At 41.3% G+C, this 19,522-nt stretch overlaps 1 protein-coding gene across 17 annotated transcripts in view; it reads left to right on the plus strand.

The window, feature by feature from the left end:
* DOCK3 (dedicator of cytokinesis 3) overlaps window positions 1-19,522 on the plus strand; it is a 190,595-nt gene that overhangs the window by 22,732 nt on the left and 148,341 nt on the right. For all 17 annotated transcript variants that reach the window (XM_034440103.3, XM_034440164.3, XM_034440113.3 and 14 more), the window contains exons 6-7: window positions 10,014-10,162; window positions 16,028-16,112. In XM_034440103.3, the coding sequence (XP_034295994.1) occupies window positions 10,014-10,162; window positions 16,028-16,112 (234 nt within the window). The remainder of the gene's footprint in view (window positions 1-10,013; window positions 10,163-16,027; window positions 16,113-19,522) is intronic.

The following is a 19,522-nucleotide window of genomic DNA, read 5'->3' on the forward strand; positions in this document are numbered from 1 at the left end:
AGTACAGGGATAATTTGAAAGAAGGGAATTAATATTTGTATTTACATTCAACGGAGAGGAAGGGTTTACAAGATAGTAACAGGCACACAATGGAGAATACACATTGAAAGGAGTGTGTGAGCAGCAGCTGTTTTCCTAGTCCAGTCACCACCACTCCAAGCCCCAGCTGCTTGGAGGCAAACAAAAGCTGAAGGTGTGAAAATGATTAAAGTCTTGTCAGTTACAGCGGCAGCTGCAAGCTGGTTAATGAAAGTCACAGAGCTGCGCTTATTAACTTGCAGTTAGTATCTTCTGTAGAAGCACTACGCTGTGGAGAAAAGCAGCACAGAAAGAAAATACTTGTTTAAATAATCTCTTCACTCTGCAAGGGGGGCAGAGTTGGAAAAATTGGTCAAGCACAATACAGTTATTAATTTCTGTTTTGTGGTTTGATACACATCATTTTCAATCAATCAATCAGAATAGAGCTTGAAGGGACCTTGGAGGGTTTCTACTCCAACCACTTGCTGAAGCAGGAGACCCTATATCCGTGATGGCGAACCTATGGCATGCGTGCCGGAAGTGGCACACAGAGCCGTGTCGCCTGGTACGCACTGCATTGCCCATTCCTCTTCCGGGTTTCCAGGACACACATGCACACCGACCAGCTAGTCTGCTGGTTACTGGTGTACATGCGTGCGTGACAATCAGCTGGCCTTCACGTGTGCAGCAGCGGCCAGCTGAAGTTCATTTTCCGGTGCTCTTAGCTCGGGTGCGCACCCGCATGCAGCCCTGGGACATCCACATCTTGCCAGCCAAGAGCGCTGCCGCTAGTCGTTCCCTTGTGCCCGCCCGCCTGCTTGCCTCGTCACTGCCGCTGCAAGGAAAGGTCCTGAAGGTGCGCTGCCTGGGATCCACATGGGCTGCTGCAGGGGGACAACAGGTATGGCTGGCTGGATGCTGCCCAGAGTGCGAGGCTAGGAGGAGCCGCCGCTGTCTCTTAGCCGGAGTGAATGGCCTGCCGTCGCAGCCTACAGAAGCCCTCTCTGTCCTGCTGGCTGCTCCTGCCACTGAGAGAGAAGCAGCAGTGTGAGAACCACCGCCGGCGAGGGGGTGGCGGCGGCAAGAATGAGTGAGCCGGGGCTTTCCTGTCTGCCCGCACAAGCAGGCTTCTGCCCTGCTTGTGCGGGCAGACAGGGATTGAAGGGAGGGATTGAAGCCTGCCGCCACCCCCCCTGATGGCTCCTGTCACTGAGAGGGAAGCAGCAGCATGAGAACCGTTGCTGGCAGGGGCAAGGGGGTGGCGGCGGCAAGGATAAGCGTGCCACCTCATCCCAGCGATTCTTCCACTGCTAACTCCCCAGCTGTGGCAGGAGCAGCCGGCTAAGGCTTTCCTCCCTCCCAGCTGGAGACTTTGGGCTGTGCAAGAAGCCCACTCAGGGAGGATGGGAGGGAAGTGTGTCGCCTTGCCCCAACGATTCTTCTGCTGCTTCCCCAGCTGTGGCAGGAGCAGCGGGCTGAGGCTTTCCTCCCTCCCAGCTGGAGACTTTGGGCTGCGCAAGAAGCCTACTCAGGCAGGGTGGGAGGGAAGTGTGTCACCTTGCCCCAGCGATTCTTCTACTGCTGCTTCCCAGCCGTGGCAGGAGCAGCGGGCTGAGGCTTTCCTCCCTCCCAGCTGGAGGCTTTGGGCCGGCAAAGTTTGGTGCAGGAGGCTTTCCAGGCCCAAAACAGGGTGGGGGGCACATATGCGGTGGGCGCATGCACGGGGAGATGCGCATGCACAGGGAAGCATGGGATGGGGTTGCACACTCATGTGCAAGTGGGGCGCACATTGCATTATGGGTGCTGGCACGCACGTGCGATAGCGTGCGTGCACACACACACTTTTGGCTCGCAAGGACAAAAAGGTTAGCCAACACTGCCCTATACTATTTCAGATAGGTGGTTGTTCAGTCTTTTCCTAAAACCTCCAGTGATGAAGCATCTACACCTTCTGAAGGCAAGCTGTTCCACTGGTTAATTGTCCTCACAGTTAAGAAGTTTCTCTAATTCAGTGAGTTATTTTTGATTTTTATTATTATAATAGCAAAGAAGAAAAAATATATTAAATAGTGAAAATACAGTGAAAAAGTTGAATATATATTATAAAAATCAAATGAACTACTATAACATAAAAATGAACAAAAATTATAAATGTAACTAATTAATTTAAACATATAGCAACACAATGCTTCATATTCTCATAGTGCATAGAATTTTTCAAGAACAATGATCAAATATGTTCTAGATCTATTCCTTAAAAACAGGAGAGCAACTTTCTTTCCAATCTTGTAAAATTATTCTCGTTCTAGCCCAAGGTGGATAAAGCCAGAGTTCTTTTTAAGATACCAAATTTTAGGAATATAATTCAGCAGCCTGTTGAGATCCTTAATAATACTTTCCAAAATCACATTATCATAGGTATTGATCTGAAAGCAAAAGTAAGCTGTAACAGAACAAGATCAAATCATGTTGTCAAGCTTCCAAGTAACATGTCTCATGAAATAAAATCCAAGGCATCCATTTTGCATTAGAATCTATTAATTAGGAACATAGCAAATTGGCAAGGACTTGGTGTAATTCCGATTCTGACCTGGATCCGGAATTGTGAGTAGTGCCCAGCATACTGCATACACTTCCTTTTCCCACCTTCACGGCCCATCTTCTTGAGTTTTTTGGAAGTGTAAGCACATGGCTGCAGAATTTCAGTGGCATTTTTCTGCAATAGGACTGCTGCCACTGCTACGTCGCGGCGTCAGCTTGGACCACAAAAGGTTGTTCTGGATCCTGATGCTTTAGCACTGGTTCTTCTGTGAAGTGCTTTTTTAACAGTTCAAATGCTCGTTGGCATTCTAAAGTCCAGTTTAGAGGTTGCCCTAGCCGCGGCTTGGTAGGGCCACCCCCTGTTTTCAGCAACTCCGTAATGAGTAGGGCAGTCTCTGCAAATGAGAGGATAAACTGGCGATAAAAATTTGCAAACCCCAGAAAACTTTGCAATTGTTTTATGGTTGCGTGAGGGTTGCCAATCTAAGACTCCTTTTACTTTCCCTGGGTCCATTTCCACTCCCTGGTTTGATATGTGGTAGCCAAGATAGTCTAAAGCATTTTTGTGAAACTTGCATTTTGACAATTTTACATAGAGCTTGGCTGCCAATAGTTTCTTGAACACTTGCCGAACCAGTTTCACATGTTCTTCTAGGGTTTCCGTGTAGATGAGGATGTCATCTTAGTAAACAAGAACCCCTTTATATAGGTGCTCATGCAGAACCTCTTTTATCAATTACATGAAAACTCCAGGGGCTCCCTGTAGTCCAAATGGCATCACCCTGAATTGGAAACTTCCTAAGGGGCAGTTAAAAGTGGTTTTTCATTTATCTCCTTCTTTTATTTGTACTCGGTATACGCCTCTCGGAGATCAACTTTAATGAATACTTTTCCTTTTGCCAGATGCCCCAACATATCTTTCATGAGGGATAAGGGGTAGTTGTTATGTATGCAGATAGCGTTTATGTCTTTAAAATCAACTCATAGCCTCATCCCCCCATCTTTTCTTTGAATAACATGGGGGCAACTACTCTGGACTTAGTTGGCTGTATAAAACCTCTAGCCAGGTTAAAATCAATGTACTCCCTTAGCTCTTTCATCTCTCTGGGAGTCATGGAATTCCTTTTTGGTTTTGGTAACTTTGCCCCTTCCACAAATTCTACTGCGCAGTCCGTGGGTTGATGGGGGGTAATATATTGCATTCTTCTTCACTAAAGACTTTTGCCAAGTCTGTATTCCCTAGGAATCAGAGGAGTTCCAGGGGCTTGTTCTAATAATGCTGCTGTCACTTCACTTCGATCAGCAGGGGTTTGCTGCCTGTTAGCCTTTCATCTGATGGGTTTGGAGGCGGTTTGGGGCCGAGCGCTAGTTTGGGTTTCCGATAGCTGCCTTCCCAAGTAATTGTGGGACACCATTTGTCTAACCAGATGAGGCCCAATATGGTTGTCTCAGTCATTCTTGGCACTACTATGAAGCAAATTAACTCCTAGTGCTTTTCCATCTCTAGGTTTAGCTCTTCGGTAACAAGCGTGGCAGGTTGGCCTCCTATTAGTGACCCATCTACTTGTTCAAATCGGATGGGATTTCTCAGGGGTTTTGTATTTGTCCCCAATTTTTCTACTGTGGCCGGACTGATGAGACAGTGGGTGCAGCCCGTATCTATGATGGTCTCTGTGTCCCCATGCGTCCCTGTTCTGGGCATGGCTAATCTCGCTTTTATTAGAAAGGGGTGGATGGTTTCACTTATCATTGGGTCATCTTCTTCACTGTCTGCACTTTGTATTCTATGTACAAGAGAGGAAGGAACTCTGCCCCTTCCTCTTTTGTAGCGTCAGAGAGGGGGACCTCCACAGCTTGGCAGACAAAGTTTCCTTTCTCGGATGGTTTTCTTGGGGGCCCTTTTTGGTTTGGCTGGAATGGGTGCTCTCACTTGTGGCACAGGGATCGGCACCAAACACTCCAAGGCTCGATGGCCCTGTTGTCCACATCGGAAGCATTTGGGGTTGGTTGCAGTCGACCTGGGGCGTTCTATTTGACGAGGGGTGGTGCAAAAACTGAGTTGTCTCCAGGGCTGCTTCTCTGGCGCAGCTCTGCGATGCTATCTTATTTCATTATCCATGACAATGGCCACCTGGTACCATTCTTTGATTCGTTTTCCCACTGCTCTGCATAAACATATTTTTAATAATTCCTCGTTCGGACATTCTTTGAAGTAATGCACAAGAATTCGTTCGGGCCAATTTCTTAACCTCCCTGCCAGGTGGTGGAACTCTTGCACAATTTCTTTTGCAGGCCTTTGCTTCCTCATTTTAATGCTTGCATCTGCTTCTTGGGTATGAGAGGAATCCTTGAATTGAGCTCGGAGCTCTTGCAGGAAGTCATCCATAATATCCAACTCCATGGCACTTTCTTCATGGAGTTGGGTAAACCACTCGGATGCTTCATCTTCTAAGTTGTTGCCCAGGATGGAGACAATATCACTGTCATTATGGAACTCATCCCCATAATGATCGATGTAAGACCAGTCCTGATTTAGGAAGAAAGCAAGCTTGTTAGCGGTCCCATCGAAAACCCGCTTAAAGGGTGGGGGTGCATTCGGTCTGGCAGAAAGAGGTTGTGGCTGTGGTGCCGTTGCCTGGGCTGCAATCCTTTGGTTCTGGTCTCACACCTATCCTTGGCCAGAGTAAAACGCCCATCCGGTGGGTATTTGGTCAGCTGGTGGGAACCGTGGCTGTGGAGAAGGCTGGTTCCTCGGTGGTGTCTCTGCTGGGTTCGCTGTCTGGTACGAGACAAACCTGGTGCCAGAGAGATGGCTGCTTAAGCTTCAGCAGCAGTAGGCCGGGCTCTCCTGGGAGGGCTTCTTTCACCGATCAGTTTTGTCAAACTCATGGTTGATGGGCTTGAAACTCGGGTAGGTCGGTCCGTCTGGGAAGGTATTTGCAGCGCTGGTTGATCTCGGGCTTCCCATCCAATATTCAGCTGCTCAGATTGGTCGGGTAGTCTGTCGAACGTCTGGCTGTGCATCACAGTTTGATGCTGCCACTCTCCGGTCACACTTAGATCGATTGTTCCAGTTGACCTCCTGTTGTGGTCCGCCAGCAGTCTGCAGAGCTGGCAGCAGATCGGACAGCAATGAGGCTGAGGAAGAACATGGGCCAGTCCTGGAGGCTGGGGAAGGCCCGGATGAGGACTCTGCATCGGAGGCAGAGATAGGGCCAGGGCCATCGAGGAGTGATGTGCAGACTTCGGAGCCTCCAGAGGCTGACAGTAGAGAGGCAGAACAACAGGAGGAGCCTGTTCCTAATGCACGTATGAGAAGAGCTGCCAGAAGGCAGGAGCAATAAAGCAGAGAAGATGACTCAGGAGTAGGGCCAAGAGATGATTGGCCCCTCCCATAAGGCTTAAAAGATCAGCAACGGCTCTTGGCCTCTTTGCCAGAAAACAACATTGAGAGAATTGCTTCTTGTTTCACTGTATTCATTTCTTGTTGGCGTCTTCTGCTTCTGAACTTTTGCCAAGAAAAGCCTTTGGCAGTTTGTCTAATTATCTCAAGGTCGGTGATAAACTGAGGAATGGTGTTTTGAAGAATTTGCTTTAATTTAGTTTGGACTATGCTGAGAATGAGTTAATTCTCAGCTGTTCTAAGTCTGTTTGTTTTTGAACTGTTTGTATTTAATATTAACTACTTGGGCCTGGGTCACAACACCTCCATTCCAGGATAGTAGCTCTTGATTCTTGGGAAGTGGTGAGGGAGTGATACATCAACGGGTCTGGAAGTGTTGCTTGTCCCAGCAGGTCCCTCTCCATTAGCTGGATCTCACCTCCGGGTCTCCATTTGACTTGGGTCTTGGGATGGATGTCCACCTGATGTTCGATGTCCTCTACCACAGCCGCTATTTGCAGAGTCTCTATGGGGATCGGCAGCCTCACACAGGGTCCTCCAGAAAGTTTACATTCTCGGGCATCTTCCTCAGGCTTCTGTCTCTTCTCCATCTTCCCTGAGTCTCTTCTTCTGCTTGACTGGATAGATCGGGTAAGCAACCAGGGCTCAGGATCCTGGATAGCGATCTTCAGTGAGGAATCGAAGGAAAAACTTTTCTTTTAAAAGAGTCAAAATAATGACAAGCTTCCAAGTAACATGTCTCATGAAATAAAATCCATTTTCCATTAGAGTATTTATTAGGAACATATCAAATTGGCAAGGATTTGGTGTAATTCCGACTCTGACCTGGATCTGGAATTATACCCAATAAAAAGCAAAAGACAGAAACATCCCCCCCTGAGTCACAATCTCCAATCAATTCTCAGGCCATCAGTCCGGTGACTCCAAACTCTACCTTCCTCCAACTGCAGGCATCTTCTCTATTCCCACAGGAAGGAATGTCACCTAGACATAACATTATCCCTTTAACTCTATAACCCCCTTCTCAACAGTTAGAGAGTGGCGAGCCTGAAGTAATACTAAATTCCTTTACCTAAAAGCTAAGAAATAATAGACAATAAAAAATAGCTACACATATGTCATCTTCAGGTGAGAGTTAAAAAATCTTCAAATCAACACTCTTAGTCTTAAAACCTAATTACAGAGAAGATCACGCAATAGATGGCTTATATGACTAGATCTAACACAATAGCCACTTCTTGTTTAGTGATTACCTCACTTAGCAACCACTTACAAATAAAGTGGCAATAAAGGGTAATAAACAAGAAGAAACATGACAGTTTAACATGAAGCTTGTGAAAAAGGCAATTGAAGAAAACAAAGGAATTAATAGAGTAAAATGCAAGCTTATAAATACAGTTTTTCAAAAAAGACGACCCATCTTGAAAAGAAGCCCTATCACGTTTTTGGGTGCATGCGATCAAATTAAGCCCCACCTACAAAATTAGCCCTAATTAAGACCCCACCCACCCCAGGGTGTAGGGAGTGGGGCGAGGCACACAGATAAAAAATAAACTAGGGTGGGGATGGTGGTGGTGGAGCTGCCCTACTTACCAGGTCTCGCACACCCCTAACCCGACACATACCTCACCTCCTGCAGCCACTTGCCGCCACTTGCACACATCGCCCTGGCCTCCTTTTCGCCCTCAGATGCCTGCTGGCATCTATTATTTGCAGCCAATAACAGAGCTCCGGATCAGTCCGGAGCTATATTATCAGATGCAGAGGGCTTTCCAGAAGGCATCTGCAGCCGATAACAAAACTCCGGATTGATCTGGAGCTCTGTTATTGGCTACAGATGCCTTCTGGCAGGCATCTAAAGGCGAAATGGAGGCTGGGGCAATGCGTGCGAGTGGCGGCAAGCAGCCGCAGAAGAAGTGGGCCAGCAGCGGGCTCCTGCTGGGCGGAGCAGTCGGTGTCACCACCGCGAGGTGACAATAATTAGAAACCTCCAAAAAGAAGGTTTCTTCTTAGCCATTTTTTCAGGGGTCAAAAGAAAATAAGACCCGGCCTTCTTTTTGGAGAAACACGGTACAAGAAAGAAGGGTTTTGCACTAAAATGTGAAGATGGCTTTGTGTGTAGAACAAGACAGGAAATGTTAGAAATAATTGGAAAATTTTATTCAGAGCTATACAAAGATCAAGATTACTCAAAAGTAACAACATCCACGAAAGGGGAAATGCCAGGTATCTACTCTAGTGGAAGAGGTATCAAGTGCCATAAAGACAATGAAAAATGGCAAAGTTTCAGGAAATGACTGTTACGGTTGAAATGCTGAAAGCTGGTGGTCACAATTTACACAATACTAGCAAAACTATAGTATCGAGATGCTTAAGAGAAGAAAAAATACCTGATGCAAGGAAAAATGTGAAAGTGATTCTTATACATAAGAAAGGACCCAAGATGATTTAAAGAACTATCGTCCAAAAAAACCTCTTTCAGTCATCTACAAGGTTTTCACCAAGATAATAACAAAAAGAATATTGAGAAGTTTAAATGATGCACAGCCAAAGGAGCAGGCAGGGTTCAGAAGTGGTTACAGCACAATGGATCACATCCAGTTTGTTCAGCAAGTCATTGAAAGGCACGAGTACAACATGCCTCTGTTCATGACTTTTATTGACTACAAAAAGGCATTTGACTCAGTATTCCAACAAGCAATAATTAAGGCATTGCTCAACCAAAGCATAGACACTGCTTACATAAACTTATTATAATCAATTTATGAAAAAAACAAGGGCAACAATTAGCCTTAATGATCTTAAAGTGGAAATCAACATAGAATGATGTGTATGACAAGGTGATACAATATCACCTATCCTTTTCTCAGCCTGCCTTGAAGAAGTATTTCACAAACTAGACTGGGCAAAAGATGGGAATAAAAATCAGTGACACTATTTAAATCACTTGAGATTTCAGATGATGTTGTTCTCTTCTCACAAGATTCAGAAGAACTACAAATATAGATACAAGAGCTGCACAAAGCTGGATAACCATTTGGCTTAAAAATAAACCTGAAAATGTTGTAAATGTGAGCTTGTTGCCAACATAGTCAGATGATGAGGGGGGAGGAGGATGCTTAATATTTTAAAGCAGCTGAAAGCTGCTTTATGGAGCTGTAAAGCATCCTTTCTGCGGCCATCTTAACTTTTAATTGTTTTTAAACAACCAGTCATAACTTGAGGATTTATGTAGTTGTTGAAAATAAGTCACTGATCAGTGGTGAAAGGCAACATAATGAAAGAAGCATAAGCACTGGATCAGACCTTGAAACACACACATATTACAAACTTAATTTTTCTCTCACATACTTCTGCAGTGCAGTTATAGTCAGTTATGCAGATATCTCAAACGTTACAGCCAGGAGCCACTGAAATAATTTCCATGGCCACTCATTCAGTTGTTGTCACAGTCATATGAAGTTCTCACTTATCGACCTGCATGGTCCTGGGGTTATAGTGGCAGCCAGCACTGCTGGGTTTGCCATTGCTAAATGACATCACACTTTGCAACCACAGTTCTTTTGGAGTGTAGAAAAGCTCTGCTCAGTAAATAAAGTTATATTAATCGCCTCTGCAGTCAATATTTTATTGAAATTGGTTTGAAGTACTGCCATACTTCTAAAACTAATTATTTCATGATACATATGCATTCTACATATTCCTTGTTGAGCAACTGTTTCAGGCAGTGACTGACTAGTTACAATGGTAATAAAAAGTGAATAAACTGTGACCAGTCATTGCATTAATGACCTTCACAAATCTGTAAAGCAAAGGAAAGCTGAAGTAATAGAAGCACAGTTGTAGTTTTATTTAGTGACTGCTTTTCTTAATGGCTGAGATGCAAGTCTCAGTTGTGATAAATGAGGACTACTTGTGCTTTCAAATACACATTCTGAAATTTAAAATGTAGAGTAAACTATGCCATTCCTGGTTTCATTAGGAAATTTTCAGGGTTCTCAATCTTTTTTTCTCCCTTTCTGCTTTTGAAAAAATAAAATGTTTACAGAAACATAAGATAGATCTGTTCTACAAGCTACGCCATGTGATGAATGAACTGATTGATCTTCGCAGACAATTACTTTCTGGTCATTTGACCCAGGATCAAATTCGAGAAGTCAAGAGACATCTCACTGTACGATTGGACTGGGGAAATGAGTAAGTATGGTTCTAGTTTTGTTTAAATAAAGGTAATTGTGGTGAAATAACAGAATTTGAAAATAGTCAGAAGCTTTATATATAGCCCACATATTGCTATGCTATGCTCTTTTGGGATAAACAGTATTATTCAAACCACAGAAAAATAATGAGAAGAAGTGAACAAAAGAAAAGGCAGGAGTTAAGGCAGTAGAAAAAAATTCTTAGTAAATCTAGTTTACACTGACATCATTCAACACATATCTCCATGCTTCCTTTTCTCATTTTTGGCTCTTCCATCTCTATACATCATACTATTTGCTCTTTAAACTTCCTACTTTTTCTGGATTCAACGCATTCATCTGTTACTTTTTCAAACTTCCCTTTTCTCTCAGTTTTTTTATTATCTCTCAATAGTTTGGTGATTCAGGCCTCATTCATATTCTTTATATGACCAAACTATATACAGTCCTTGATTTATTACCATTTTATTACAGCTATTCAAAGTTATGATGACACTAAAAAGGTGACTTATGATTAGTCCTCATAACATCACAAAATTGTGTTTCCCATTTGGTTTACCTGTGAAATTTCATTTCCTCACTTTATTTAGCACTCCTCTATATGAATATTCCTGAATATTAAAAAGAAAATTTGCTTCTTCAAATCCCAACAGCAAGGCAGTAGGAAACAGCAGTTAACTATAGATAAGGCTTAGGTGAGCAAGGTGAATTTCCAAGTCCAGGAGTCCAAAGTCAAGCCAAAGTTTTACGACACCGAATCAAGGGAGAGAGATCATGGTTAATCAACAAGCCAGGATTGTAAATAACTAGATTCCAAGTGTCAAGATAGGCAAGCCAAATGCTGTAGTTGTTTCTAGCAAGAGACCATTGTTCCTATGGAAATGTAAATACTCTGTGCTGAGTATGCACAGCTGTGATCAGACAGTGGCAGTGAGTTCAGCTTCTTGCTGCTTGCTCATGAATTGCACACGTTAGCAAGTTGCAGAGATCCCACCTTCCCAGAAGGAATTGCAAGCCACTCATTCTTGCCCCATCTCTTGTTTTACCATACATATTTTTTAAATAATAAATTTCCACTATATTCAATTTACTTTTATGTTTCTCCTGTCATATCTTAATCCAATTTGCATAAAAGCACACTCTTCTAATCAGCCACTTTCACTTCTTCCAATAAATATTTGTTCCTTATAATAGACCACATACTAGCCCCATGTTTCTGTCAGCATTTGTATCTGTTTCTCCATCACTTTAACCATATTTGGTAGGCTTTCTACAAGATAACACAAATTCATTTGCCCTGATTTTTCTCTATTTATATACAGTACAACTTACAATTGTTTCCTCCATTTTCCTTGTAGTACAAACCTTGGTCTTTAATATATTAAGTTTCAGATCTGTATACCTCATTGTGCCATATAGTTTATTTAATATTTGATGTAAATGTTCAAATTCTCAGAAATTTGGCATCATTCACATAAAATGTACAAACATGTTTATGGATCTGCAATTTTGCCTCGTTACAGCAAACAGCCTGCTTTACTTTCATTTTCGTTTTCAGCATAGCTTGATTAGCACAAGGAAAAAAAAATCTGCTCCAGCAATTTACCTCTTTGGAGCAAGCAGCTGAGCCTGTGCAAAACAGCTGAGAGCAAATCATTGAGAGTCGGGAGGCCGATCCAATCAACTTGTGCTAATTAGGCTGTGCTGAAGCTGAAAGGAGTTGTTTTTTCTTGTTGTTTGCTTGCATGGAGGTAACTGCTGTGAGGCAGAGGCAAAAGGGTGGGGGCCAGTAGGTGGGCGGGGCTACATTCGGTGTATAAGATGCACCTAAATTTTCACCCCCTTTTAGGAGGGAAAAAGGTGCATCTTATACTCCGAAAAATACGGTAGTTATTACCAATAAAACCAGTGGTGAAATACACATTTTTTTGCTACCAGTTCTGTGGGTGTGGCTTGGTGGGCATGGCTTGTGGGGGGGGTCATGTGACTGGGTGGGCATGGCCAATTTTTTTTTTTTACTTATTAAAGCATTTTTTACTACCTATTCGAACCAGTAGTAAAAAAATGCTTTAAAAAAGAGAAAAAAAAAGTTCTGACAATTGCGTGGCACAGCTGATCGACAATCAGTTGTGCCACACAATCGTCGGAACCTTTTTTTACTTTTTTAAAGCATTGTTTTTATTATCTATTTGCCCGAACCGGTAATAAAAAAAATGCTTTAAAAAAGTAATAAAAAGATTCTGACGATCACGCGGTACAGCTGTGATTGTTGAAACCTTTTTTTTACTTTTTAAAGCATTTTTTTAAAAGCAGTTTTTATCACTACCGGTTTGTCCGAACCGGAATGAACCAATAGCATTTCATCCCTGAATAAAACCGTACACGGCATCCCATAATTGTATAATATATGTATACAATCTATCTATCTATATATGGTATATTTATATCTATCTATCTATGGCAGTGATGGCAAATCTTTTCGGCACCAAATGCTGAAAAGGGAGGGTGCGCGCTCGTGTACTTGTCAAAGCCGCAACCTAAAGAGCTGCTCAGGGCGCATGCGCGCACCCGAAAATGAACTTCCGGTTTTAGCTACTGAACTTCTGGTTTCATTCAGCTACTGAACATTTGGTTTCAGCCAGCTACTCTTCCAGGTTTCTGGCACGCATGCACACGCGACGATCAGCTGGCCGGCACGCATGCTTACGAAAGAAAACAGAAGACCAGCTCTTCTAGTTTCAGGTACTGCTGCATACAAAAAGGCCAGCTGATTGTCGCACGTGCATGTGCACCAGAAACCAGGAGGAGGAATGGGCAACGCTGCACGTGCCTGTTGACATGCCACTTCGGGCACACGTGCAACAGGTTTGCCATCACGGATCTATGGTATATATGTGCATATATTTGTGTCTGTGTGTACATATATATGATAACTGATCACTTGTTTACAGGGGAAAGTTCTACATTCAGACTGCCATTATGATCAAACAATTTGACCATGTCAGCTAATTGTCTGGGGATTTATATTTTATATTTTAACTCCTAATCTGTCATGGTATACAAGTGTGCAAGACTTATTCCACTTCTACACCAAGAAGTCTTGACTAGAAAAAATAAATGGAATTTCTAAAAGTGTAGATATTTTTAAATTTTATTCAAATTTAAGGCTTTTTATTACTTGGATAGTTGGACTATCCTTGCCCATGGAAAGGGAATCAGTGAATACTTCCTTTCTCCCCAATCTCTGTAAATGTTTATTCAGCAGTTTAGTGAACTCACCAAATAGGCAGCTAAAAATAAAAAATTACATCTGCACAATCAAATTTGAATTTTGTTTGTTGGACACGGGGGTGCATCTTACCCTATATCAGGCTGTGTTCAAGGCTTATTACTCCTTCAAAGGTAGGCCAGGTCAAGAAACTGGCACGGTACTTTATTGTACTAAAGTAGAATAATAAAATCTGAAAAACTTGTCTTAAGTTTTTATTCTACTGGTACTAAATACAATCAAGAGATGGATATTTTGAGGGGGGTTTTCAGGATTCTTTCTTAAGATTGTGTAATCTTTTTTCAATCTTCCTTCTTAATAGCTCATATCTTTCCCTACTGGTTCTTTCATATCCCAGCATCAGTTCTAAATTCCTTCATACTATCTTGTTTGCCAAAATCATGCAGGCAGCAGGAGGTGCATTGCCCCTCCCTCCCCCAGCACTCTTGCCTGGATTTCTCACCTCTGGCTGCTTAACAATCCACATGGTCCTGGGATTTAAAACAAAAAGTGGGACTCCTGGAATTGCTGTCACTAAGTGGCCACGTGACATTTTATGAACATGCGTTGAACATGCTTTATGCTTTATGAACATGCTTAATGAACATGCTTGGTAATGGCAATTCCAGTCCCAATTGCTGTTGTAACTTGAGGACTAGCAGTGTAATAAGTGAAAATTTTCTAAGTTAAGATCACTTTCCTAATAACTATTCCTTACACTTTATCAGATGGATGTATTCATAAGAAAGCCCTCACATAAAGATTCTAAAACCCAAATAACCAATCAAGAAAGGATTATTTTTAATTTCATATTTTACATTTTATATAACATGAATATACTTTATCCACAATATCTTTCAATATTGGGAAAGCTGCTTTACCTTATAAACTGTCACGTTCCATGTAGCTGACAACTCCTAAGAAGTGAAAATCACACTGATTTCAGAAAAGTATGTTTCATGATAATCCAGGATTAAAACATAATCTACAAATTTTAGAAATAAATTCATGGGAAGATTTATAAAAAGTCAATTAAGGGGGAGTTTCTTTGAAACATTTTCTTCCCACTCCATAATTTAGACTCCATATCTGAACTATGTGTCTTTCCTCACTCTATCTGAACCCTTCTCTTGTTTGTTCATTATCCTTTTCCAGAATAGCGTTGAATGATCACAGTTGAGCTATAGATATTCTGATATTGTTGCTTCAACTCAACTTCTGAGTACTACTGCATTGCATTCATTCGTTTGTTTGTTTGTTTGATTAGATTTTAATGCTGCTCCTCCCAAAATGACTCTGGTCAGTGCCAAAATCTGTGTAGTGTCACATATTGTACTGTTGTTAGAATCTTCAGCATTCATTAGATAGGTATGCTTTGGATTTTCAAGCTTGTGCAGTGCCATGTTTGAAGTATTCTGTCTCTTTATTATCAGTGCTATATGTATACGAGGGTCCAGTGCAAATCAAAATAATTAATGGACTTGCTAGTACCTCATACATGTGCCTGCATAGACTTATAAAAAGTGCTTCCTGAATGAAACCTTTTTACTATAACACCTCGTAGTAAAGGTTGAACTATTATACTTGCTGTGATGTTTTTGATACAAGTTATCACTGGGTAGTGATAACAGCCAGCTACTAAATAATCCTAACATTAACAATATGAGGTTAAGTACAGATTCCCATATGTATGGCAGGATGAATAAACACTACAAGCATAATAATTGATTTGAGGATATATGGTAGCATAATTATAACGTGAAGGCTGCATTGCTATATATACTTTTAATAAAGTAAATAGAAAGCCAGTTTGCTATAGAAGTTAAAGTGCTGCAAGCCAAGAGACTAGGTTCTAATCTCTAATTTTGTCAGATAAACGACCTTGGGCCAGTGACTTCCTCTAAGCCAGGGGTGTCAAACTCAAGGCCTGGGGGCCGGATCTGGCCTGTGGGGTACTTATATCTGGCCTACGGGGCTGCCCTGGAAACAGCGAAGGACCAGCCCACAGTGCTGCTGTCAGTGAAAACTAGCTCCCAAGCTCCGTTTTCACTGGCAGAGGATTGCAGGAAGCTGTGGCAGCTGAAAACAGAGCTTGGGAGCCCGTTTTCACTGGCAGAAGCACTGCGGGCTGGTCTAACAACCCTGATGCTGCCCACAATGAAATTGAGTTTGACACCCCTGCTCTAAACCATAGTAAAAGTTGGCAATGGCAAACCAATTTGGAAAATACTACCATACAGAAATCTTGTCCATTTAATTGTCAGGAATCAAGACTGACTTGAAGACATCAAAAATAAACCAACAGTTACAGGAGGAGAGTTTAATGGCTAAATAGAAATTTAAGCTCAGGGTTCTCTAATCCAAGTCTAAGTGATATTTCCTCATTATTGTGTTAATTATGAAATAGAGCAATTGACCTCTTATTAGAATGTACAGTATTTTAAGCAAAGAATAGGAAAATGGGAAGCATCTTTGCTATGCTTTAATATGAAAGCTGTTCTCAAATCTGAATCCTCATATCTGAAAAGATCTAATATGCATCTTGGAGATATTTTTAAAAATTAATTCTGGGTTTGTTGGTTTGTTTCTTCATAGGCATTTGGGCTTGGATCTTGTCCCACGGAAGGAGTTTGAGATTGTCGATTCTGATCAGATCAGTGTGTCTGATCTATACAAAATGGTAAGACTGTTCACGGGGAAGAAGGGTTTATGGAAGAACAGTTTGTGTAACCAGAAAATATTTATGTAACTGTGACAAGTGTGGTATATTTAGGACTGGAAAGATTCAGAATCAAATCCCCATTCAAATGGGTGATTTTGGCCAATCAATCTCTTTGACTAACTTAAATTAAAGGATTGTGGTGAGGATAAAATTACAGTAGGAATACGTAACACCCTATTTCAGATTTTTCTGTATCTCATATTCGAATGTGCTTGCAACGAATGCATTAGTTTAAACTATAATGATGAGGATTACAACAATAATAAATAAATACATATTTTAATTTTCCAAGGTGACTAATTATCACCTTTACTCTTTCCCAGAATGCTGGTTGGGAAATTCTGGCAGTTGAAGTCCACACATGTTGAAATTGCTAAGGTTGAGAAACACTGATTTATACTATGAGTGGCACCATTAGCAACAATTCTGAACAAGACAAATCGTGCATATAAATTGGCATAAAACAAATAAAAAGTTTGCATTTACTTTATATGAATGATTTAAAGTTACTTGGAAAAATAAAGGCTGTACTAGTTTCCATATTAATAAGCACAAAATAATTCAGTAAAGATATTGGAAATTTGGCATTGACATGTGTAACCATATTAATAAGGCTAGACAGAAGTGTTTAATGTGATATAATACAGCTTAATGAAGATTTCATAAGGCTATAGCACCAGAAGAAGACTAGAAATAATTGGGAGTTTGGAAGCTTCCAATTCATTACAGAATCAAGTCAAAACATTTCTACCAAATACCAAATGAGTTCAGAAAATTTTGAAATCAAAGCTAAATAGTGGAAACATTATTAAAGTAATTAATATCTGTGCACTCCCTATTATTCGATATGTAGCAGCAATAGTTGACTGGACCCATATGGAATTTGAGAACTTGGATTGGAAGATAAGAAATGACAGTATACCCAATAAATATTTGCACCCAAAAAGTGATATTGATTGTATTTGCTGTGGACAGAAGATTCCTATAGGTGAAACAAACTGTGAAGGGAAAAAAACATTGCCTGAATGACTATATTCAGCAGTATGTTCCATTTGTGGATGAAACTCACAAATGGAACATACAGCTAGAGGGATATAAATTATTTAAAAGAAATAGACCAAATAAAAGAGGAGGTGGAGTTGCACTATATATAAGAAATAACTACATCTCTACAGAAATAGAGCACAACAATGATGAAAATTATCTTGAATGCATTTGGGTCAATATTAAAGGGGGGGGGGAATGACATTGCCATAGGTCTATACTATAGGCCACCCAACCAAACAGAGGAAGTAGATGAACTTTTTGCTAGTCAGCTAACTAAGGTATGTAGGAAGTACATCACAATAGTAATGGGAAATAGTAACGAGAAAGTGGCAAGAAGGTTATTGCTTAGCATATTGTAAGCCGCTCTGAGTCTCCAGAGAAGGGCAGCATATAAATCAAATAAAAAAAAAAAAGGTGACAAGCAACAGGGAGAAAGCAGAGCTACTTAACTCATTTTTTGCATCTGTCTTTACACAAAAGGAAAAAACGGTCTAATTTATCAAAAACAGTACCACAAAAAACAGATTAGGAACACAAGTTAAAATAGGGAAGAAAATGATAAGTGAACACCTGTCTACCCTAGACGAGTTCAAATCACCAGGAGCAGATGGATTACACCCCAAGGTTCTGAAGGAACTGGCAGATGAGATCTCAGAACCACTGAACTATCTTTCAAAGATACTGGACCACGGGGGAACTGCCAGAGGACTGTAAAGAGCTTATGTAGTTCCCATCTTCAAAAAAGGAAAAAAAACAGATCCAGGAAACTACAGACCTATCAGTCTGACCTCAATACCAGGAAAGATTCTGGAAAAGATAATCAAGCAACGAATCACTGAACACCTAGAAGTAAAAAAAGTAATAACCAAAAGCCAACATGGTTTGAGAAAAACAGATCATGCCAGATTAATCTTATTGCATTCTTTGACAAAGTGACAAAATTAGTGGACCAGAGGAATGCTGTCGATATAGTTTACTTGGACTTCAGTAAAGCATTTGATAAAGCAGACCATAACCTACTACTAGATAAAGTAGAAAAATGTGGGTTAGACAGCATCACCACCAGATGGATTCGTAATTGGCTGATCAACCGCACTCAATGTGTAGTCCTCAATGGAACTGCATCTACATGGAGGGAAGTATGCAGTGGAGTACCCCAGGGCTCTGTTTTAGGCCCAGTGCTCTTCAACATCTTCATCAATGATTTGGACGAGGGGATAGATGGGGTATTCATCAAATTTGCAGATGACACCAAGCTGGCAGGAATAGCCAACACTCCAGAAGATAGGCTCAAGTTACAGAAGGATCTTGATAGACTTTAACATTGGGCGCTATCTAACAAAATGAAATTCAACAGTGAAAAAAGTAAGAGTCCACATTTAGGGAAGAAAAACAAAATGCACAGGTACCATATATGTGGTACCTTGCTCAATAGTAGTAACTGTGAGAGGGATCTTGGAGTCCTAGTGGACAACCATTTAAATATGAGCCAGCAGTGTGCAGCAGCTGCCAAAAAAGGCAACACAGTTCTTGGCTGCATAAATAGAGGGATAAAATCAAGATCACGTGAAGTGTTAATACCACTTTATAATGCCTTGGTAAGGCCACACTTAGAATATTGCATTCAGTTTTGGTCGCCACAATGTAAAAAAAGGTATGGAGACTCTAGAAAGAGTGCAGAGAAGAGCAACAGAGATGATTAGGGGACTGGAGGCTAAAATATATGAAGAACGATTGCAGGAACTGGGTATGTCTAGTTTAATGAAAAGAAGGGCTAAGGGAGACATGATAGCAGTGTTCCAATATCTCAGGTTGCCACGAAGAAGAGGGAGTCAAACTATTTTTCAAAGCACCTGAGGTTAGAACAAGAAGCAATGGCTGGAAACTAATCAAGGAGAGAAGCAACTTAGAACTAAGGAGAAATTTCCTGACAGTTAGAACAATTAATCAGTGGAACAACTTGCCTGCAGAAGTTGTGAATGCTCCAACACTGGAAATTTTAAAGAAGAGATTGGATAACCATTTCTCTGAAGTGGTGTAGGGTTTCCTGCCTAAGCAGGGGATTGGATTAGAAGACCTCCAAGGTCCCTTCCAACTCTGTTATTCTATTTCTATTTCTACATTAAGAAAAGAACCTTGATCAAGGAATCAGTCATGAAAAGTTCTTGAAAACAAGAAAACTGAAGGCTGAAATAGACAAGAAATAATTGAAAACCAATTTGTTAATTGGAAGAACAAGCCAATGCATGATTCATTGGAAATTTTGCTAAAGGTTTAGATTGAGTGTAGTAAAAAAATACTGGGACCATGAAATTGAGAAA

Source organism: Pantherophis guttatus, chromosome 2 (genome assembly GCF_059756535.1).
Source record: "Pantherophis guttatus breed Tessera chromosome 2, ASM5975653v1, whole genome shotgun sequence".
Classification (NCBI taxonomy): Eukaryota; Metazoa; Chordata; class Lepidosauria; order Squamata; family Colubridae; genus Pantherophis; species Pantherophis guttatus.